Source organism: Mesocricetus auratus, unplaced genomic scaffold (genome assembly GCF_017639785.1).
Source record: "Mesocricetus auratus isolate SY011 unplaced genomic scaffold, BCM_Maur_2.0 Super-Scaffold_100004, whole genome shotgun sequence".
Taxonomy (NCBI): Eukaryota; Metazoa; Chordata; class Mammalia; order Rodentia; family Cricetidae; genus Mesocricetus; species Mesocricetus auratus.
The window spans coordinates 20,464,246-20,487,549 of record NW_024429189.1 but is presented as its reverse complement, the minus strand read 5'-3'; the positions used below and the strand labels follow the sequence as shown (position 1 = coordinate 20,487,549).

The following is a 23,304-nucleotide window of genomic DNA, read 5'->3' as shown; positions in this document are numbered from 1 at the left end:
ATCAATTCAGAAATGTAGAAGGTCAAGTCATATCTCTGGAGAGGAGATGTGTCATGGTTAAAAACAGGAGAAAATACACCCTTTTATGATAGCATGCCCCCACTCTTATACCCATTGCTTCTCTACCAAACAAATAGGTTAGGTTAGAGAAATGCTACATTCAACTATATGTAGGTTCAACTACATTAAATTTACATAAGATACTTTCCCCTCTGTAACAGCAAAGCACACTATAAGTGTCCAGAAAATGCTGGGCACTGCTTCCTCCATGAGCTATGTGAAGAAGGGAACAATGCTTTTCCGAGCAAATTTTGGCAATTGCAGCCACACGAACTTTGGCAAACCTTCCCCTTTCCATGGTTAGCCTGTAAGAAACAGACCTAACCATGACAAGAGTCCTTTAGTGGGAGGATCTGAAATTCTCCGCTCTGAAAGAAATGAGATAGCATTTTGGATCCCCTGAATACATAATCCTAGCAATTCACTGCTTACACAGGCAATATACTTTTTGTTTTAATCCTCAACTTTTGTTACAAGGCTGAAAGTTTCCATAAACGGTTATGTGTGATGTGTGTGTGTGTCTGTATACATGTGTGTGTGTGTGGGTGGGTGGGTGTTTATATGTGCGGAATTCAGAGGTTGACACTAGGTATCTTCCTCAGGTGTTCTTTATGCTGTTTTAGTCATGGTCTCTAGCTGAATCTTGAGTTCCCTGATTTGCTTGGACTGTCTGGCAGTTCTGGGATTACAGGAGTGCCTCCAGGCACAATTCCTTAAATCCAAGTCATGCTTGCAGAAGAACAAGCATTTTACAGCCTGAACTATCTTCCCAGACACCTTCACTACAAATTTAATAATGGAATTCTCCCAGCCATTGGGGTTATAGATAATGAAGACACTGTCCTCGGAAAGCAAGAGAACAAATGCAGTCTCAAGTTTTGTCACTTCTAAAATTTGTTAGATGGAAGAGTTGGAATGGTTGGGGTACGAATGCAGAGGAGGGGGCGTCCTTGAGTTTTCAACTCTGGGCTTGTGTGCCTTCTAACTCCAGTGTAGAGTGCCTTGCTTCTAGGGGGCTGGAGGCTACAGCTGAAGGTACTGTAGAGCAATTAGACACCTGTTTCTATTAGTTTATGTCATCCCTCATTTCACACCCCCCCCATTTGTTTTTCTTTATCCGCTTCCCAAAGCCTTTTGCCTCCTCTGGAATGACTGAAACTGACAACTTTCAATAGCCAGTTCTTTCCAAAGATCCAGGAAAACCGTTTGTGGTGTTTGAGGTAATTTTTAAAATATTATTTTATATGTTTAGGTATAAACATTTGGTCTTTTCCTATTCAAGACTTAATTCTGTCTCATGATTAGGCTTTGAGTGCTAAATTATTTTTTTTCGTTTTTACAAATGATCACGGGACTTCTTGGAGATGTGCCCCTTGGGAAACAATTTGCAAGGAATTCCAGCTCAAGTCCGTGTGCACAGATACCCGTTTCCCCCTCACCCTGGTCCTGAACTGTTTGTCCACAGCAAACCCCGCCTGGCGCCTTCTGGTTATGCCAGAACCTGGGTCTGCCAGCCATCCTGCACACTACCCTAGAGGGCGCACTGCCTACACTTTCCGCCAACTAGGCGGCCGCACTGGCTCCCAGGCTCCATAAAAGGGGAGGAGGCGGATCAGTTTCCTTCTCTCATTGAGAAAGCGGAGGGGATTGGAAGACTCGGCGTATAAAGCCGCGCAGAAAGCGTGAAACAAAGCAGACCGACTGGAATTGGACTTGGGAGGAGAGGCGCGGGAGTCAGGCAGAAAACTTGTTGGAGGGGAGTTAAGAGCCGCTGCCTCTCCACTGCGCTACGCTTAAGGGGTTCCCACCGGCCTTGCGATTTATTTTTTTATCTGCTTTTTATAGAGAGACATACATATATATTTTTTTTCTTCTAAAGAGAAAATTCCTGTTTCAAGAGAAAATAAGGCAACATCAATGAAGGAGAGAAGAGCCAGCCAGAAATTATCCAGTAAATCTATCATGGATCCTAATCAGAACGTGAAATGCAAGATAGTGGTAGTGGGCGACAGCCAGTGTGGGAAAACAGCGCTGCTTCACGTCTTCGCAAAGGACTGCTTCCCCGAAGTGAGTGTGACCCGCACGGCTTTGAGGGGAGCGGCCGGTGGGGTCCCCAGGCTGGAAGAGAGCGTCCGCTCGCTGTGATTTTCCTCTTCAAAGTCTTCCTCAGGCCGAGCCGGTCTCCACTGCCACACTGCTTGGAAGGGAAAGTGTCCTGGAAGCCTCTGGGCTGGGACGTGCCAGCACCCTGGGCTCTCGGCCTCGGAAACTTGCTGGTTGCAGTGTGGGAAGCCGGGTGGGCTCTCGGGAGTGAGCTGCGTGTTTAGTGTGTAGGGGGTTGCGGGTTTTTTTGTTTTTCTTAAATTGGGGGCTTGGGGTGTTTTCCATAAAGTGTTCGATGCATGTCGCGTTTTTAGTAATCTCTTTGCCACCTTTCCTTCCTCTTCTGTCCTTTCGTTTGTACAGAATTACGTCCCTACGGTGTTTGAGAATTACACAGCCAGTTTTGAAATCGACACACAAAGAATAGAGTTGAGCCTGTGGGACACTTCAGGTAAGACTCAGCACACCGCGTGGCTCTCTGAGCCGGTGCGCCGCGGGGCTCGGGATCAGGCGCCCCGAATGCGATCGTGGCCCCTAGGGGGACTTGCAGGGCTCGAGCCGCGGGAAAATGTTCTCCTTTCTGGGCAGAGGAGGCAACGGAGGTGACTGTGGTTGTGGGGACAGGAGGACGCTATGTGTCCGGGGGTGACGCTGCTGGAGCAGCCCTCCCGTGGCCGCGTGGCCTTGTGTTGTCCGTCCTTGGGGCCGTGCCGAAGCAGGCCGCCGGGGTGGCCGGGTGCTAGAGCAGGCAGAGCAGCGTGGAGCCCTCCCGCTAGCAGAGGAAACCCCTCGTGGGGTCACCAGCCATCTGGTCGCGGGCCAGGGGGGGCAGGCTGAGCTGGGAGAAGGTCCCCGAAGCCACCCGGTTGTGTGCGGGTCCCTTGCTGGGGGAGAAGGGTGAACGGCCGCCGCTGGCGCCCGTGACGCCTGCAGCCAGGAATGCGCTGGTGGTGCGGACAGCGGCCACCGCGGAGCCTCCGCCCCCGCAGCCTCCGTGCCACCGGCGCTGAGTCGCTTCTGCGGCTGCCCGGGGAGCACTCCGTGCCAGCTCTCCGAACATGCCACTCCCTACCCCCACTGCTTCGGTCTCGCCCTCCTGCAGGGCCGCAGGCAGCACCGTTCTCCTTTGACCTTCCTGTCTACTTGAATTATTGGCGCCGTGGTGGGTTCTGTCTAAAGGTCTAGGGTTCAAGGCCAGGTTATTGCCTTCCCAGGCGCCCACCCACCTACTTGGCACAGTGGTGGGGAAGACGGATCCCCGCGGGTGGGAAGGCTGGCGCCCCGGAGAAGTGGGGAGCAGAGACTGTAAGGACCGTACTGAGCATCCCCTGGTACCCAAGCTCTTACAAGCCGGGCCAGAAGCGCCCTGGGAAAAAGCATGCTGTTTGTAAAGACCGTGCATTCTCCGGAGGAGCAGCAGCTACCGGGAAGGGAGGGGAATGACCGGTGCGCGTGGGGAACTGGGCTGCCAGACAGATTCGGGCGAAACTGGCAAGGGGGAGCACACAAGCGCCGACACGCAGGGTTGCTGGCAGGCGGGGTGGCCCGAGGTGGAGCCGCGCTCAGCTGGGAGTGGCCTCGTGGAGCTTCAGCGAGCTTCCCACACCCTGGGCTGGAACCTCGGAGGGACCTGGGGGATTAGACAGCGGGAGAAAGGGGCCAGAGTCACAAGGTCTCCAGAGGCAGTCCCCGGCACAAAGGCTAGAGGGAAGTCTCGCACCGGCGCCTCTCACGGTTGGTGCCAGATGCTCAGACTGCTACTGTGAGAAGGATGGATCTAGTTTCCCCCGGAGAGTCAGGCTCTTCCTTGAGCTGCGCCAAGGGCGTTTTGTGTTTTTCGTTGTTGTTGGGGTTACATACACAGACTTGATACTATAGAGAAAGTGCTGGTGGAATTCTAGTGGTTTGTTACTAGTTTCTATCATCAGAATTATTACATAGCCTAGTATTTTTATTAGGCTCCCGCTCTCAGACATGTCGTGGTAATTGTTATGCCTAGTGGACAGGACAGCTGGTGTGGTACCAGTAATTAGCACCAGCACTCCCTTTCCCACCCGGCCCTCTTTGGACGTCTGCTCGGTAAGAACTATTTAGTCGTGGAGTTGAACAGTGGGTCAGATACCATCTTTGATACAAAGCTGTGTTTAGATCTTAGCTCCTGGTTACCAGGGATTCCTGTGTGCAAATCTCTACCTCCCTGGGTCTCATTTTCATCATCTGTAAAAAGAGGGCAGCCGCTGAGCTGGAACATGTGCAGGATCTCTCCCAGCTATCGCTTCTTGGCTTTAGAGTCTGGACAGGCAAATCTTTTTGTTTCCCAGGACGTTGGTTGGCTTCAGCCCCTAGTCTCAGTGGATCTGGCATCCAGTGCTGAGGTTCTCACAGCCTGCAAACCAAGCCAGATTCTGGGCTGAGCCAGGCTTCCTGGTGGATTTAGGAATGAGAGACTATTTGGATAAGGAGGGGGATGGGTGGATTCCTAGGAATGCTGGGTTATACATCCCTGTCTCAAGCTTTGAGAGTCACAAGACCACCAACTGAGATTTTAGATTAGGTGCCCAGGGGCCAAACTTGCCACCTCCCTCCTTTTAAGAGAGAAAAAGGCACAAACCTTTCAAGAACTAGCAAATAAAACGAATGTGTCTGAACAGTTTATAGTGGGAAGCCGATGCAAATATGACTTCAGATATTTTCAGGCCTTACAACTACATAGTTCATAGTCTCTGTACATATAGCAGAGTGCCTTGCACACAACAGTCACCCAATAAAACCTAAAGAATGAACAAATTAATAATGATATGCATAGTTTCCAAGGAGATGGGGCTCCTGGCATTAATTAGCACTGAATTACCTGTGCCTTAAGAATGGCAACTTCACAAATATTGCTTTTCATCAAATTAAAGTTAATCACCTGAAGTTAAATCAGTAGTGAAATAATGACTTGTGTTTTTATTTAGTGAAAGACAACCCTATGCATATTTCTGTAAAACACAAAGGTTTGAAAGCTGATTGCAGCAGTATTGTAACTGCAAAATTATCCAGCTGTGAAACCTTACTTAAAATTCAGATTTATACAAATGGAAAAGGAGACATAGGGAATTATCTGGAGTTCTGTTATGTTGTTTGCGAAGTGGGATGTTAGTTAATTAAACACAGTTACAGGAATAGGTTGTTTCTCACAAAAGTGGCTTGCCACTCAGGTTAGCATGCTTCCAGCAGGAAGTTCAGGCTTCCCAGTAATTTTGCCATCTTTCCTGTTTACTTGTTTTTCCTGACAATCTCCTGAAGATATTTTTTTTAACTATCATTTAACATTTTCTCCCTCACAAAGACATTGTTTTGTTGAGGTGTGAAAATAATTGCACATACTTTATGTCTCTTCATATATATTTGATTTTCCTCAACTGCTCCCCGCTTATCTCTGGAGAGAAGATCCAACAAGTCTATAGAGCCCCGAATGTAATTTTGTATTCTCTTTCAAGACTATGTGAGAGAGATTTCTACTGGGAAAGTTGGGTGGAGACAAACTGTGCCCTTTGGTGATATTGCTACTGTGTTCACCCTTCCAGCAGAGGGAAAATGATTTAGGAAACAGAGAGAATTCTTTATGGACGTTCTATGTGTGAACCACATCTCCTAAGTGGTCTGTGTCCTCCTCAAGCAGTCATATGAAGAGCAAAACTGTCAATTTGAATGTGGGGAGGAATACCACATACAAGTAGAATATGAGGAAAAGAAAGCATTCATTTGGCTGGGCGTTGGTGGCGCACGCCTTTAATCCCAGCACTTGGGAGGCAGAGGCAGGCGGATCTCTGTGAGTTCGAGGCCAGCCTGGTCTACAAGAGCTAGTTCCAGGACAGCCTCCAAAGTCACAGAGAAACCCTGTCTTGAAAAACCAAAAAAAAAAAAAAAAAAAAAAAAAAAGCATTCATTTCCCATCTGGGGGCCCAGGCAGTTAATATTTCCTTCATCTGTATTCTTCTTCCTTTTTTCTGTATCTGCTATAAGCAGGTCCTCTGTTAGACCTAGGATGCAGACCTAGCTTAATGCCAACCTACAATGCACTTAATTCTTGAACTCTAGTGGCCTCTTCTAACTGGTTGCCAGTGTGTTTCTCAATGAAACTTCCCCAATAGTTTGTAGAGCCCTACACAGTCTGTAGGTCAGTGATTCTGAACCTTCCTAAACTAATGCTGCAACCCTTTAATACAGTTCCTCATGTTGTGGTGACCCCAAGCATAAAATTATTCCATTGCTACTTCAAAACTGTAGTTTTGCTGTTATAAATAATGTAAATATCTGATATCCAGAGAGTCTTGGGTCCCTGTGAAAGATTCCTTTGACCTAAAGGGGTCATGCACTACAGTCGAGAACCAGTGCTTTAGGAGGGGACCAGTGTCCCTGTCTTTCTGCAAGCATTCACCCATTACACTGGGACGCAGTGCCAATTGCCTTTTATGACTACTTAAAATGCTCCAAAGTTAACAAAATCTGACTATAAGTGTCATGAAAATATTCTAGAATAGGGGAGTTCTAAAGGTAGTCTTGGGTCCATTTCTTCTTTTTACTGAGAAGTATTTTCTTTTCATTATAAAATGAGTGTTAATAGTTACCGAAATGTACTGGAGAATATTCAAAGTTCCCCAAACTAATTGAGGGGAGGGAGAGAGAGAGAGAGAGAGAGAGAGAGAGAGAGAGAGAGAGAGAGAGAGAGAGAGAGAGAATAGTTTTGCTACTTTAAAGTGATAAGTGAAACCAAAATAGTTCTAAAACTTTGTACTTCAAAAATCTGCTACACTTGCCAAACACAGAAGCAGTTTGTAATATGAAGCCAAATGCCTACTAATAATAGAAAGTTAGTCATTTAAAGATCACCATATCTTTCCCTAGGACTAGATTGCAGGGTAATTGCAGCATGTGTGATTTAGGGAGTAATAGTCATTCATGCCAGCTTTTAACCAGGACAAGTTAATGCACATTTTATTTAAGGCATATTATTAGTTTAAAGTATTCAATTCAACTGCTGATTCCCAGTTAATAACGATGTTATTGCCCTGTGAAAACTCTTTTGAATCCTATGAACATCTTTTGGGTTCTAAATGCTAAAGCATTTTTTTTTCTAGTAGTATTAAAAAACATCATATTCTCCTTATTTTATATTTGAAGCAACAGATAGGAAAGAACAATCTTAGTTACTTTATCTTGGGGACAGTTTCAGAATAAACAAATATAACTACAAAGGTATATTTCAGCTTTTACATCCAATTTGAAGACCACTCTTGATAAGAAGTGCTCTAATGAAATACTTCTTGGCAAGAATGGAAATGCTTCCTTTTGGAGATTCATCTATGTTAGCCATTTTTGTGATTTAAAATACATGAAGCTGTGCTTGTAAACTGTTAGGCATGCCATCTGGGAACACCTGAACACCACTGGTGATATGAAGGGGGTGGGGTGGGAGGGACTTCTGTCACCAGGTTACTTCCTAGTTAGGGTGGCCAGGCAAAACAAAACTTGCTGTGAATAGAGGAGAAAAGTTAAAATACTCATGCTTCCAGGGTAAAGTAAGAAAACAAATGAGAAACCAGGGATAAGTATGGGGTGCACCTAGGAGGAAATGTCTGTGGACTTGAATAAGGTGAGGAATCCTTCCCAGGGTAACTTTTACTAACACTCCCTAGTCAAACCCAAACATGGTTACAGGAAGAGGCACGGGGTGGCCGGTGAGGGAGTGAGGGAGCTGGGGGGGTGGATTCACTTGCAACAAGACTCAAGAGGTGTTGAATGTCTGTGCAAGTCCACGCCCCCAACTTAGGTCTTCCTGGCCATTAAAGCTCCCATAGTTCCAGACCTCCTCTAAAAGTTGACTCAGACTTCCCAAAGTCCTTAAAGTCCCTTGCACTTTAAAACATGCTTACATTTAACGGTTATCATGGAAAAAAACAGATCCTCAAAGTTGAGATTTCTGACCTGAGTTTCTTGGAGGTAACCTAGGAATTCAGGTAGGCTAAGAATTTACAAATTAGAAAATGGTTTTCATCTGAACAGCAGAACAAACACCACAGAACCAGGTATTTTACAAAGACAGTATGATCCTTGGGAACTAGGGTTTCGAAATCACACCCAGCTGTAATACTTCCTACACTGAAATGTGGGCTCCAGACAGCATGACTGGAGGCAGATCTTCATCAGTCCCTACACTATTTTTCTTTTTCCTAATCCGTTCAGTGCTAGCTTTTTCTCCCATTTGGTTTTTCCTAGGTTGCACATTTGAATAAGGTATCCAGTCGTCCTAATGCTCCTGAAATAACCAGGTGTCTCCTCACTAATGTAGTTCTCTTGCACGGAAACAGGACACCATGGACCACCAGTGTCTCCACTCTGCTCGTGATGCATGGTGGGCTGTGCCAATGAATCGGCTGGGCCTCTGTCTGTTTTTGATGTCTTTGAAATGTCTTTTGGTTTACAATCTATTGGCAACATTCTCAGAGTCCCTTCTGGCAGAAAAAAAAAATCATACTTTTCTGACAAGTCACGTCAAAAGTTTGGCCAGGTGTTGAGCGTGCTGGTTTTGAAATACAAAGCTAATGTTATAGTATGTGGAAAGGTGAATGTGCTTGAGGGCCTTCATGCTAAGATAATGGACTCTTACACAGCAGGGGACACATGATTCCTTTAGTCTAGACTGAATGATAATGTGGATTTTTAAAACTTACCTCCATAATCTTATCCCATTACGTTCTGTGATTCATTGTGGTCCCACCGTCAGTAAAATGTGAGGAACCTTACTATTTTTAAGTACCTCAAGACTGAGAATTAACTACCAAGATGTAACTTAGAGCCCTCAACTAGTGATACTACTTCTACCCCCTCTGAACTTATATCCAATTGTGTATCTGCACAGCCCCCAGAAATAGAAACCATGGAACAACTCACGTGTTTCCATAAGATCTCTTCACAATCTCCAAGAGTCTGATTCAGTAGAAGATACAATAGAATATCATTGTTGGTGGTGGCATTTGGGGGAGAGGGTTGATGTCTGTGATGCAGACAGTTGGGGGAAGGGTTCAGCAGACCCTGAAGAGAGTCTTGTCTAGACTCCACCTCACATTCCTGAGCCTGCAGCTCTCCCACAGCTCCCTCTCGGGTGATGGCCCCTCACTACCTGTGTGCCCTTGGTGAACACAGAAAATATCAAAACTTACAGTATTTTGTTTTTCTGCCCCAAAACCCCACTATTCCCAATTTCCTGTTCTGGTAGGAATTTCATACAGGAAAAGCTTCCAACTTACTTCAAGTGTAAGGTGTTACACTGTTAAAATAGCCAGCGAGAAGGAGCTTTGGTTTGCAGGCTCTTCTAAAGTTTCAGTGCTTGAACAGGTTTGGCTCCCTTGTAGACATGCCTCTTTCATATACGTTCCATGATGTACTTATATGGTGTGCTGCACCTCTGCAATGCGGTGACTTCAGCAGGCAGGCATGTGTTTGAAGAATGAGTTTCTAGGTGAGGCACTGGGTGACTATTCTGGGGCTGGAAATTTCCCTCTCATCCCAAATTAATGATCTTGAAGACAAGGCTGTGTGGACCTGCAATTTCGAAAGTCTTTTAGAACTTTGCTGATGTTTGCCAAACTTGAGCAACGAAGAGCCCCGAAAGCATGCTTGTCCTAATCTAGGCCCGAATAAAGCCTTCCAGGGGGCGGGGTGGACAGGATGAGACGCTTGTTTTGCATATCGTCCAATTGTAGCTTTACACCTAACACAGCTCCCTGCCATTTGCCAAGGGAAAGTGTGGTGGGTTACTTTAAAAGGAAGTGCTGCCCTGAAAACGCCTGTATGCTTGAAGCCTATTCTACATGCTGAGCAAGTTGGACTTGACAAGCAGAGCTTGCTACCTAGGTCTACTAAGTTTTAGCTATAGTCCATTCTTAGGTCCTAAGGCACAGACCTACTGTGTTTTGGCGCACTGTAAAACAGGTGCTGTTAGCACCTGATGAACTTAACTGGAATCTATAGCAATTAATGTTTCCAGAAGCCTGCCTTCCCAGGTTGTCCTGGGATGCAGCAAGCCACAGGAGTCATGGGCTGTCATTGTTCTCCACTCCGTTTGGAGTCTCTCCTGTCTTCTGGACTCCCCAGTTGGCTGGGCATTCCTAGGATTCTTCCCTCTGAGTTATCCCACACATGCCTGTGGGGATCAGTCCTTTTCTGGCCTTTGTGCAATCACAGGGCCCCCTATAGGGAAAAACACTGAAGAAAGGGGCCTTCTTAACCAATGAACTGTTAGACCTTTCCTGTCAGGCCAGTTCTGTAATTCTATCATTCACTTTCTTACTTTGAAAAAATGGAAACAATAGTTTGGTGTTTTGTTTTGTTTTCCAGGAAAAAAAAAGTTTAACCTTAAGCTATCAAAAAATAGAATGAATAAATTCGCATCTTCCGTGGCAAGTTACTCTTCTCTCTGGTGGTCATATTACAGTTATGACTAATGAATTCTGGGATCCGTTTTATTAGTGCCCTTGGGCACTTGTTGATCAAAAAGCTGCATTGTTTACTGCAGGGGGGTTGGACTAGGCACAGATCAAAGTGCTGCTTCTAATTAGATCTTGTTAAAACGCTTCAGAGTTACTGCCTCACCTCCAAGCTCAGTAGCTGGTTTCTCCTGAAGCCCTACACTACATATGTATTTTCATCCAAACTGTAAAGCCAAATGAAAACAAAAGCAGAGCCAGGCCTCCATGAGAATCCTGTATAACTCGAAGAGAGCCGTTTCTTTTTAAAGTCAATCAAGAGAGTAAATTTCTCACTTATTTGCATATAGCCAGCGAGCACAAAAGCCGCCTTGCTGTCTTTCTTCCCTTTTCCCTCCTCATAAGCCAGCAATCCCCAGCCTGTGACAGAGGGCTGAGCACAAAGCCAGATGCCTTTGTGGCCTTAAAATGGGTGGGGGAGGGGAAACAGCCCACAAAGGGCAGGGTGTTCTCCGCAGCCACATGGTGACTGGAATGTTGCAACCCCGGTCTCTGGATTTTCCCAGCAGCCCCAAGTTTAATTAAATTAGTTTTGCCCCTTTGACTTTCTTCAGCCACCTTTGGAAAAGATGGTCTCCATTGTCCTGTAGAATAGTCGCTCTGCCAGGCAGCGCAGGCAGCATCCTGTCCTGAAGGAGCCTGGCACCTGCAGATACTAGTCATGTCCTGTAGGTCTAGAGACGGGAAAGCATAAGGCCTGAGCTTTCTGACACCTGTTCGGCTGACACAGGCTGGCTCTGACTGTGTAGGTCGGGTCAGGTCCTTTAAGCTAGCTTTGAAGAACAGAAGAGAGGCTCCTCTGTCCTCATTTGAATTTCTTCTCTGTCCGGTTTCGCATTTTGTGGCTGGCTCTGAGGAAAGAGATATTCTAGTGCTTACAGCCAGAGCTGTGCCAGAGTTAGACTTTGGACAGACAAACAAGGAAAGCTGTAGAGCAGAGAGTCAGGACTGCAGAACTAATGCGAAATATCAATATATTCACATAGGGTAAAGCCACCCCTTTCTGGTGCCTCTCAAGAAAAGCTTAACACTAAATCAATTATTCTCATCACCCCCAATTTCTTCAAGTGACAGAAAGGGTTGCCATTTTGAGGAATGACTTCATTTTTTTTGTATGTCTTTTGTTTGTTTGTTTGTTTGTTTTTGTTTTTCGAGACTGGGTTTCTCTGGCTTTGGAGATTGTCCTGGAACTAGCTCTTGTAGACCAGGCTGGTCTTGAACTCACAGAGATCCGCCTGCCTCTGCCTCCCGAGTGCTGAGATTAAAGGCATGCACCACCACGGCCCATCTTCTTGTACAACTTAATATTTTAAATGATGTGCCTTTTTTAATTAAGGCTCTATCTGGGAAGTGCCTTCCGGTGGCCATTGGGAAGCTGCTGGCATGCCTGAAAACTTCTTAGACTGCCTTCCCTGTTGGCACTTCCCTTCCTGATCCCTAAAACATCCATCATCTCCTGCCCTTTGCTCTTCAGACTCAGTATCTTCATCTCTAACACAGGTAGTGAGGCAGGCACAGTGTGGCCAGGGAGTGCAGTGAGTTCCCAGGGCCCAGAACACATGCCCTGACTACACTAACTTGTAGGACCAGGATGCAGCAACAGGCTCCTGGAGGCCGATTATCTTTGTCCGTTTGCTTTGGGACATGGTGTCACTAAGCTGCTCCATGGAGAAGTGATGTGGAGATTCCAGTGTACTCATGTAGAGTAAGACCGGCTCATTCCACTAACTGCATTCACTCCCCAGCTCAGGTAGACATCAAACTTGTGATCCTCCGGCCTTACCCCTCTGCCGGGCCTGGCTGCAAAGATTTTCGGGGGGAGCTTTTCCCACCTCTTTTCGACTTTGACTACTGAAGTTTTGACTTAGAGAATACATGCTCTGCTTTTTCTTTTTCTGCCAGAAATGCAGAACTATATGAAAACTAAATTAAAAGTCAAAGAAGCTTTGTATTAGCATTTGCCTAGTAAGTGATTTCCATGTTGTGTGGGAAATGGCTGTATGGTGAAAATCGTTTCTTAAAAGTAGCAACTGGCAGGTTACCTTCAATTTTATAGTCAAGCTATTTCATAATTCATAATTATCGGTCTTGTGTGAATTCCCAACATTTGGAATTCATAAAGGTGTCCAAAAAAGAAGAAAAAGAAAAAAGTCCTAAATGACCAGCAAGGTCTGTGGTTCGATTGATTGGCTGCTGATTTGAGCTTTTAGACAAACTTGGGTTTAACTCAGCCCAAGGACCTTGGATTATGTCCCCTGTCATGTTTGCAGGTGGAACTGTGTAGAGAAGCAACAAGATCCAACATGGCATTTATATGACATTCTTGCTTGTAGCAGGAAGTAAACTTACACAGGGCTTGGGGGTAAGCTCAAAGGTCAATGGCTTAGGCAGACTTGTAACTGGAGCCAGTGACACCCATGTGCTTTGCTGTGGCTCTCTGTGCGTGTTAATCTTGCCTTCTTTCTCCCTCCCCCACTCACCCCCATTCGACTATTGAACTAATCTGGAGTTGGATCTTTTTCCCAGGAAGCAGCACCATTTTCGGTGGCTACTACCCCACAGTCCTTCACCACAGCGATAGTGCAGCCACAATACGTCTAGTTAATATGTACAGATCTCCTCCTAAATTCCAGCTGCCACCTGGGTTTGCTCAGATCCCTCTGATATAGGTTGTCACCATTTTGTCTAATGATTGAAGAATCCGAGGCACCCAGTCCTAAAGACATGGGCTTCTCCCCCTTTAGTGGTGAGAATGGGTTTTTACTCAAGATCACGTGTTCCCATACCCTCCCCACTTCATCTAGGGTCTCTGTGACACTAATCCTTGAATTCTATCTGTTTCCACCCTAATAAGTTCCTGCCTTCCCAGGAACTGAGGTCCCATGCATAGTAAGGAGCACTCTGATCTTCTAATACCTGTCTTTTGTGTCTATGTTTGAGTGTGTGCCGGGGGTCAGGAGTGGGCAAGTGGGGTTGTTACATTATAACTGGGAAGGGATTTATCTCAAAGGGTAGAATTAATGCCTCATAGATGATGGAGGTTTTTATCTGAGATCTGTGTGTTTTGTCTCTTAGGTTCTCCTTACTATGACAATGTCCGTCCCCTCTCTTACCCGGATTCCGATGCTGTCCTCATTTGCTTTGACATCAGTAGACCAGAGACTTTGGACAGCGTATTAAAAAAGGTAAGTGCTGCGGACTGAGGTCACTGTCCAGCGCTTTTGGGTGATGATAGAATTGGAGACAGGTGGTTGACTGGGGACACAGAATCTGAACTTTTGTCCTGTCTTCTAATGGAAACACCTGAAATCTTACTTCCACACCAAAACAAGGTTCCCACACATCAATGCCATGAGTTGTTTAGGTAGTTAATCTGCTTGCAACTTTGCTTCATAAAGCTCAGAACAAAATAATCTTATATGAGCTTCCATGTTGGTTTTTTGTGAACCCACAGTAAGATCCTACCTGAGCCTTCCTTTCATTCACTAGACAGAGTGTTCCTTTACATGTTTACTGTTGATCTCAATTCAGATATTCACCTAAATGCAATAATAGTCATTTTGACAAGGAAGTTGTATTTTGTAATTTATAGAAGCATAAATGAAATTATTATAAGAGGAATATGTGTAATAGGGCTTGTCCCTAGACATGTAACTATGAATTATAACCGGGTGTATACCAAATACTAGTAAACCATCAGTTGTTCTCAACATGTACATTACCACAGAGCCCAGGTTTCTGGAAGCAAAGGAGGGTCAGATTCTGTAAATGGACACAGAACTAGCAGAAACTGTAGACAGAAGGAAGCATGACTAAGAGGGATGGTACCTGTTGCAGTTGGATCTTACGGCCTAAGAAGCCACTGTCTATGTGTTAGGGGGCAATGCTTGGACTTCAGCAGCGGAGGACTGGGTCCATAGTGTAGTTATGGCACCTTGATGTAGGTGAGTTCCAGGGACGTCAGTGTGGGCAGGGACCCTGCTCGACCTCAAGCAACCTAGACTTTGTTCTTTGGTAGTTCTTAATGGTCGTAAGCGCTAATACACAGGGCAGCATGTTGATCACCCATATGGGGTGCTGTGGGGTTTGAGAGTGAGACTCTAGCTGCACTTCCCCCTTTTTCTGTGTAGGTCAGGTATGGCTAAGAGCACAGAATGTCACTCAGAGGGTCCCTGTGGCCTGGTCAGAGTGAGGAAAGGGAGAGCTCCTGTGGAGAGTCTGGGTTTGTTTCATTTGTGCTGTGTTCTTTTGGGTTCCACTTTCAGTAGTGTGCATTTTCTGTGCTTTTATTCGTTTATATTTTTGTGTGGTGCTTAGTTGCTTGGGTTGGTATTTATAAATTTAGGGATTAAGGTATAGTCCTCCTTCAGTTTTTACTAAACCTTGCAAGCATTCGGAGTAATGTGTGAAGCAGGGGTTGACTTTTGTTACATTCTGTTAGGAACACACCTTTTTCTGTCTTCGGGACTGTAAACAAGTACAGGGGAAGCCAGAAACATCACACCGCTAACAACATAACAAAAACATGCCTGGTTGTGTCTGGAGATAAAAGGGGCACTTACTTACTGGAGTTTGTACTTGATGTAGTATTGGGTTATACATAATTTATGACAGAGAGCTTTTCTCCTGTCCTATTTTGCTTCTGTCTCTTAAGACCAAACAAATAGTGACATTGGACCTGTAGCTATTAATACATGCGTTTTATGTTTGCATGAGGCTTAAGGCTCATGATAACTTCGTCTGCATTTTGTCTTAATATCGGTCTTCAAGTCTATTAATAGCAGAGAATTGAGAGTGACTTAAAGTAGAGAAGATTTCTTATTCTGTTTTTTCAGTTCTTTAGGAGTATGTGCTAAAGGCTCTTGAATAATTGTTGGGGGGAAGAAAAAAGAAAACCTCAGGCACTTTTGTTCTAGATGCTCTTGCCTCAGTTACACCCTGAGACCTGGAGACCTCCTCTGGTGGTCTCTTGAGTCACTCTTCCAGGGCGACAGCACGCCTTTAATCCCAGCACTCGGGAAGCAGAGGGAAGACGGGTCTGTGTGAGTTCAAGGCTAGCCTGGTCTATAAAGCTAATTCCACAACAACTAGGGCAGTTACACAGAGAAATACTGTCTTGAAAGAAAACAAACAAACAAACAAAAAACACTAAATCACTCTTCCAGAATGTCCCTCTTATCTAGTATTACACTTACAAAATTTTATTACCCTGTCTGCTCTGTGAACTCCTTGGAAAGACATAGTTACATCACCTTTAAAGAACTTCCCAGAGCACAAAAGACATCTGTGGGTGGGAATGAAGGAGTTTCGTCACCCCTATCCCCTCATCTCTGGGAGCGATGATGTTCTTGGAGGACTTGGCTCCCATCCTGATGCTGAAGAACTCAAGATAGAGGAAGCAAACCATAAAAAGCCATTTACTTGCTTTAAAGGGAACAGCTGGAATCCATGCCAGAAACTTCTGGAAGTTCTCATAATTCTCATCAGGACAGGAAATAGTTGGTTAGTTAAATTGTAGACTAAATAGGAGTGCGTAACAGTTAAAAATTAACTCTAAGTCCTATGGGCTACAAAGCTAGTTGCTGTTCTGGAAGCTTAAGAGATAGTTTTCTGCTGATCTGTGTCCTTTCCACCACTTGAGTGGAAGCTCCTGGAAGCAGGACATTCTGCTTTCCTGAACATAGGCCAGACACTTAGACAGAGCCCCCAGCACAGAGTAGCATGGCCAGTCTTTCGTGGTGGAGTCTGAATGAATGCTTCTGCTGGTGTGGGCTAATCCTTATGCCCAGCCTTCTACTTGGAAATAAGAAACTCAGCATATCCGGGGACATAGTCATCCATTTGGATATGTCATTATTAAGGAGCTTTTGTCTTTTAAATCCCTCCATAATTAAGACATTGTTGAAGCTACCTTCTGTTGATACCCAATATAATCATTGTTCGAGGAACCAGTGATTCACACGGAATATAAAACAATATGGACTTTCCGAACACTGGAAAGTTCGGTATCTACTTACTAATTAAATACAAGCTTGCTTCTTCACTTGAAGTCTCATTTCAATGTCTGCCAGTGAGGAAATTGTTTTCATTGCATGCCTGTCAAACTTTGTTAAATTTCCTTTTCTTTTCCCTCCTCCCTAGTGGAAAGGTGAAATCCAGGAGTTCTGTCCCAATACCAAGATGCTTTTGGTTGGCTGTAAGTCTGATTTGCGGACAGATGTCAGTACATTAGTGGAGCTCTCAAATCACAGGCAGACACCCGTGTCATATGATCAGGTACGTACGTGTGTTGTCTGTGGAAAAGTTACTTTTCAAAAAAATTGAAAGGAATGGAATATTGTTTGTAATAAATAAAATGTAGCAGTTTTTCAAGAGGTGAGGCAGTGGTCAACAGAAATATGACACGTTCTGCCTATCTGTAGTAAAAATCACCAGAAATTAAGGCGTATGAGCAGCTGATTGCCTTGGATGCTTCTGTTCACGAGTGGTTACAATTGAGCATGTGTAGGAGAGAATGTGGTTCCCTTTAAGAGAGCTTGATGTCCTCAGTTGCCTGATAACATCTTAGATCAAGTTGATAATAAAAGAGACCACTCCATGATGCCATCTTTTGAAGATCCAAGCTGCATGTATTCCCCCAAAGGAAAAAAATCTGTTTAGGAATAATTTCTCCTAAAACTCACCACTAGATTCTCAAGAGTTCATTTTAAAATAGCTACAGCTGTTTGTGGTGTGCATCAGTTAAAGTACTCAGTTGTAGAACAGGGGACAGAGCTCAGTAGTATATCAAAAACTTAAAGAAAAAAACACCACACTCATGCTCATCTTGCATTTCTTATTAACAAACTCAACGCAACCGTAGAAACTGACTTTACTTAAAATTGATATCAAATTATGTTTGCCGCCCTATATTTTGTACAGCCTGTTGTCTGGGATGGAGGGTCATTTATAGTCAGTAAGAGAGGAACCAGAGCCTCATGAAGGACTGGGATTGACTCTGAGGGCCAAAGCACCTTTGTCAGATCTGTGTGAAAGATGCAGTCTTCATGTTTTCAGGGTTACTCTGTAGCAAGAGGCTGTGCTTCACAGTGGCCCTATCTGTGACCTCCAAAGCAGGTTACTTCTTGGTTACATGTGATGGAGAGGGTCAAATGGCATCTTTGCATCTCTCTTGTTTCTTTGAATCTCCTCTTGGGAGTTGGATGCTCAAGGTTCTACTGTATGAGTAAATCAGGAGAAATTACTACTGAGTGATATAACCCAGGGCTTTAATTGATTTTTGATTAGGATGTAACAAAGTAGCTCATGAAGGGGGAAAAAATTTTTTTGTTTTGTTTTATAACACTTTCAAATCCATTTGGCATATGGGTTATTTTCAGTATGCAAGACTGTTTGGCGGCACTTTAACACTTCCCAACATCTCTAAAGTCTCCCTACTGATGGGAATTCTTTCTTTTACTTCACAGGGGGCAAATATGGCCAAGCAGATCGGAGCAGCCACTTACATCGAATGCTCAGCCTTACAGTCAGAAAACAGCGTCAGAGACATTTTTCATGTCGCCACCTTGGCGTGTGTAAATAAGACAAATAAAAACGTTAAGCGGAACAAATCACAGAGGGCCACAAAGCGGATTTCACACATGCCCAGCAGACCAGAACTCTCTGCAGTCGCTACGGACTTACGGAAGGACAAAGCGAAGAGCTGCACTGTCATGTGACGCCTCGCTGTCTTCAATGAGGACGAGGGGATCTAGGTGTAAAGAATAAAAACAAAAACCAAGAGCAAAACGGAAAGGAGTCAAACCAAGTGCACAGCCAAAGTCACATGGACACAGGCTTAGGAGGCCCCTGAAAGGATACCCAGGTTTTGGAATCCTGTCCTTAGGTTCGGCATGTAGACCGAGTGGTGAGAAGTGAATAGTTGAAGAGTTTTGAAGTGTGACTTGAAAAATATGCCAAAAACAAAGGGAGCTACAAATGGGCTAGAGCAGGAGGAACGCCGGCACCTCCGAGAAGAAAATCCATGCTCTGAATGGTGCTTGCCTATTTTCAGTTTTGTTTTTGTGTTTTCGTTACAACCTATTCATGGATCTCTGCTTTGATTTATTTTCCAATGTTTTAATCTCATTTTTAAAAAGTATATATTAGTATACCGTCCTTGTCGGGGAACTCGCACTGTGACCTTAGCGTTTAGTTTTCTAGGGGATGTGATCTAATTTCCTCCTAGCTCATCATTAAAATGGAAATTGTATCGGGACCCGTGGGATTTGAGAGGAAAACTTCACGTGGCTTTGAAATCTTGACTTCCTGAAGGTCGCTGCTTGAGCGAGATGGTTTGAAAGCAAGGCTTCTGCGGCCTTACAAGATGCATAGACCAGTGCTGCAAAGATCGCATAGATCAAATAGAAAAGAGTGTTGCTTTATATTCTGTCTGATGGTTTTGTTCATCCTTGTGATTGTCATTAACAAGTGGTAAATTGCTCAATGTAATATTTTGTGCGCTGTTTAGAAAAGAGAGTGTGTGGTTTTGTTTTTCTTTTTGCCATCGTTGGTAAAAAACGCGAAGTCAAATAAAAGGTGTCTTGGTTTGATGTGATAGAGTGGTTTAAAGAGGAAGCAGATGGATACTGTTTTCACCAGGAGACAGAATGGATGAAGGAACTGTAGCAGAGAGCACAGTTTGTGAGCCAGGCTGTCTGGAAGAAAGTCATATTTCAAATACATAGAGCACTGTTGTCTGTTATACCCCAGACTGGCAGCAGAGAGTGAACTGTTGGCTCATGCCACTCCCATTGTCCTGACAAAGTCCCCACTTACCCAAGCTTTAGAAAGTCCCAGATGGAAAGAAAAGAAAAAAACACAAAATAGTTATAATTTCAGCCCTTATATGAGCCTCAAATGACTGCTAAACCTTAACCAGATTCAGCAGGGCCAGGTTCAAGACTTGACCATGATAGAGTGATAGATAATCAGCATTTAAAATAGTTCCCAGGTTTCTCCTTGTGAGTGGTTCCTTCCGGAGAAGATGTCCGATCTGCCCCTGTTCTAGGTGGTGCTTGCTACAAACAAGCCGTTTTCCCCCAATGATAACACTTCATTTTTGAAGCATTGAAGCTGTGTTTCCATTAAACTGTGGCAGGAGGGGAGCGTAAGATAATTACAACATCCAGTTCTGTGTCTTACAAGCACTTTGTTTTGTCTGTGCAAGAAAGTGCCATTTCAATCCTTTCCCATGAAACTCAGACATTTTACCAACATAGTGTGCTTTGACTGGTGTGGCGTTATGCTGTGGCAGTATTACAAAATAGCTGGCGAGTGCTTTCTGTATTTAAATATTGTAAAAAGAAAATAAGTTATAACTGTTATAAAGCAGAATTTTTTTGTTGCTTTTTTTAATGTTGAAGTCACTTTGTATGTTTGTTTGGTCAGTGTTTCCACAGTATTTATTAAAACGTATGTGTTTTTTTTTCTCCAAATAAAAAAGTAACCATGTCCTGTCTACCTGAGATGGTTCCTACTTCTTAACTGTTGAGTTATGCTCTTTCAGGGGTGACTGCAGAATCTGAACTAAGATTTACTGAGTTAGGAAAGTTCAGAATTTGATTCTTGGAAAAAGATGAATCTAAGGATAGAAGATGTTGACATGATGTTTTAAAGAAAATCAAGAAAATGGGGCATACTTGAGTGATTTGGGTCCATACAAATAGGATAGAATTAATTTGTATAAAGTAACAGAATTCCTTGGAAGTCTTTTCTAGTGGAAATGAATGGTGTAGACCTTGTGCACAAGGAAATCTAATGTGATCTTAGTTTCTACTGTGTCTCCTGGAGACCCAGGTATCCCCCTTGCAATGTGTGTTCTTGTCCAGCAGTGTGGCTGCAATGTAGTGGAGGCAAAACAAAACCAGTCTTATTTATGGTAGAGGCATTGTTCAACACAGAACAAGATAATACAGGCATCCCCTCTGACGTGAAAACCATCAAGTACACATGGAGTAGGCTGCGGGAAAATGTAGGTCCCATCAGCCCAGATGATTGTCCTCAGCTAAAATCATCTATACACAAGTGTCTAGAAATACTCAGTGAGACTTAAACTATGATCCAACACAGCCAAGATAGTATAAAACTGTACCCTGTGGGCTTTTTGTTTTTTGTTTTTAAAATTACTATAGAAATCTTTGTGGTATAGTTACGAGTTTAGTAAGAGCTCTCAAAAGAACCTAACAGAAGGGAAGTCAGAGGATCCTATGTGAGCAATCTGAAGAGCATGGGCAATGGGGGAGAGCTGGAGAAAAGATTTTGGGGCACTAGCATTTACAGAATGTGCTTGTAACTCATTCTTGTCTTCAAGTGCTAAAGGAAATAAAAGCAGTGTCCCAATGCTGGTGATGAGTAGTAGCTTCTATGCCTATGTCTAAATGGGGCATGCAAAATACTTGTTTCTCAACAATCTCTGCTAAGCAGGGGGAAGTATGGGAGAGGAAAATTTCTGCTGACCTTGGCTGCTTCTCTGGGTTGGTAGTAAGGTCCCTTCTGGTCAGTTCTCAGTAGCTTTAATTTGCTGAAGTCAAAAGAGAAAAAGTCCTTGCTCACTTTGGTCTACCTTTACCCTGGCTTTTCAAAAGGCCCTGCATACATAACTGTGAACAGTCCTTTTAATTTATTAGTGGTCACAATTAAGAACTTTGTAAATACTAAAAGGTGGTCTTCAAACTCTGAGTAGTTGTCTCATTTCTATTCATCCTTTTCAGAAATAGTTGCTTAGAAGATTCTAGTGTTACAGAGAGGGTGTCTTGAGCATAAACTGAAAGGTAGGCCTGGGAATTGGGTGTGTGACTCTTGAAACTCCATGTGTTTTGTCTTCTTTTGGGTAGGTTATTTTGGCATCAGTATTAAACCATGCACATTTTATTTTGGTCATTTTTCCATTAATTCACCAGATGTTTCTTAAGTCTTCTTCTAGTATGCTTAGCAATTTGCCGAGTTGATGCCCTAACTGATTAGAGCACACAATCTCTGATTGAGAATCAGAGAGAATTCATAGTGAAAGGCAGTCAAGGTGGACAGACAGGTGGATCACATCAAAGATGGGCTGATCCGCACTGGCATGAACTGACTTGTAGGTACTGGGTTGCTGGTAAAGAAATAACTTCTGTGAGTAGCTGGTTCACCTGTTATACCACATTCACAATGCTGTAATTCGGCATACAGGAAGAATTCATAGTTCACCTTAATGGCTACAGTCCCATTTAATGATGACACAAGAGCAATGGCCTATTGCCAGTCATTACTGTGTTATTTGTACATTGAACAAAATTTTAGTAGCTTGTTAGAGAGTCACTAGGAGACACTCCTCAATAAATCCTGGACACACCCCAAAGATCCATCAGTTATAAAATGTGCTGGCTTTGAACCTGGAACTTTCTCCTGCGGAATCTTAAATTGCTGAATAAAAATTAAAATTGGCATAAATCTATAGAATCCTATTACAAATTGAAATTATTTCTAAGGCATTGGTACAATATAAATTAATTACAAACATCCTTTCTTTGAAAGTAGAGGCTTCCTTATTGAGTGTTGAAATATATATTTTGTGATAGTCTAAAATATAATTTTAAGCAAGTACTCATCTATGTCTCACACTGAGAACACAGAAACAAAATTGAATGAACCCTCCCCCCCCAAAAAAAAACAATTTGGTAGGCTTTTCAAAGCCAATGTGTCTTTGGAATTTTACCTTGGATTTTGCCTTGAGTGGCTCTTTAGTGCCTTATTTCCTTGATCATATTGAGGTACTAACAAGACACTTCTAATTTAAACATAAATGAAAAAACCAGACTGTCCACAATAAGAACTGAAACTGGGTCCATTTATGACCCAGTATTGTCATAGCAGCAATGAGATGAGGATGTGTCAGAACCTGTTTGAACTAGTTCACACCCTTCACTTGTTCGCTAACACAAGAATGTGAGGTAAATGAAGGACCATCTAATTCCCTGTTGGGGTGTAGTCATTGGCCATCCACAGGGTCATTTGAAAGATCCAATAATAGAGCTCAGGCAAGCAGTGTAGACACTCCAGTGTTCTCCCACACTACCTTCTTGTCACCCACAGTCATCTGTGAGTGTGGTGTGGTGTTGGGGCTCACAAAAGGAGAACATCACGGCCATAGGGTCGTTGTGTGAGCAATAGGGTGTGGTTGCGCCTCCCCAGCCTCCCCAGCTCTTCATCCTCTGAAACCTTCCTCTGATTCACACTGTTTCCTGACACCTGTCAGTCTCCTGGCCTGTGGCCTCTCTTCTTTCACCTCTGTCTTTTCCCTCCTTCTTGACTGGTGGGAGCATGACGCGATGATGGAAGGAGCCCCATCTACAGTTAATACGCATGACTTCCACACCCCAGGGCTTCTGGAACTGTCCAAAAGTCAAGGAGTTCCATAGCAAAAACTCTAGAATCCAACCCTAACTGGATGCTGTGGGTACCAGCACTGAACAAAAAAACTTGAAAAGAAGGAGAAGATTTGACATGGACTACTGGGAATCTTCTGCTCTGTGTCTAATTGTTGGTGGGTATGATGAATAGTGACGGGGTGATCAGATACACTAACCAC

General features: G+C 43.9%; 1 protein-coding gene across 1 annotated transcript; it reads left to right on the top strand.

Annotated features, from left to right (window-relative positions):
• Positions 1-1,703: 1,703 nt before the first annotated feature.
• Rnd3 (Rho family GTPase 3) lies at positions 1,704-20,193 on the top strand. The gene is made up of 5 exons (XM_005068956.4): positions 1,704-2,127; positions 2,527-2,614; positions 13,770-13,879; positions 16,836-16,970; positions 18,161-20,193. Exons 1-5 carry the CDS (start codon positions 1,978-1,980, stop codon positions 18,410-18,412), a joined length of 735 nt encoding a protein of 244 aa, XP_005069013.1. The 5' UTR covers positions 1,704-1,977; the 3' UTR covers positions 18,413-20,193.
• The last annotated feature ends 3,111 nt before the right edge of the window (positions 20,194-23,304 follow it).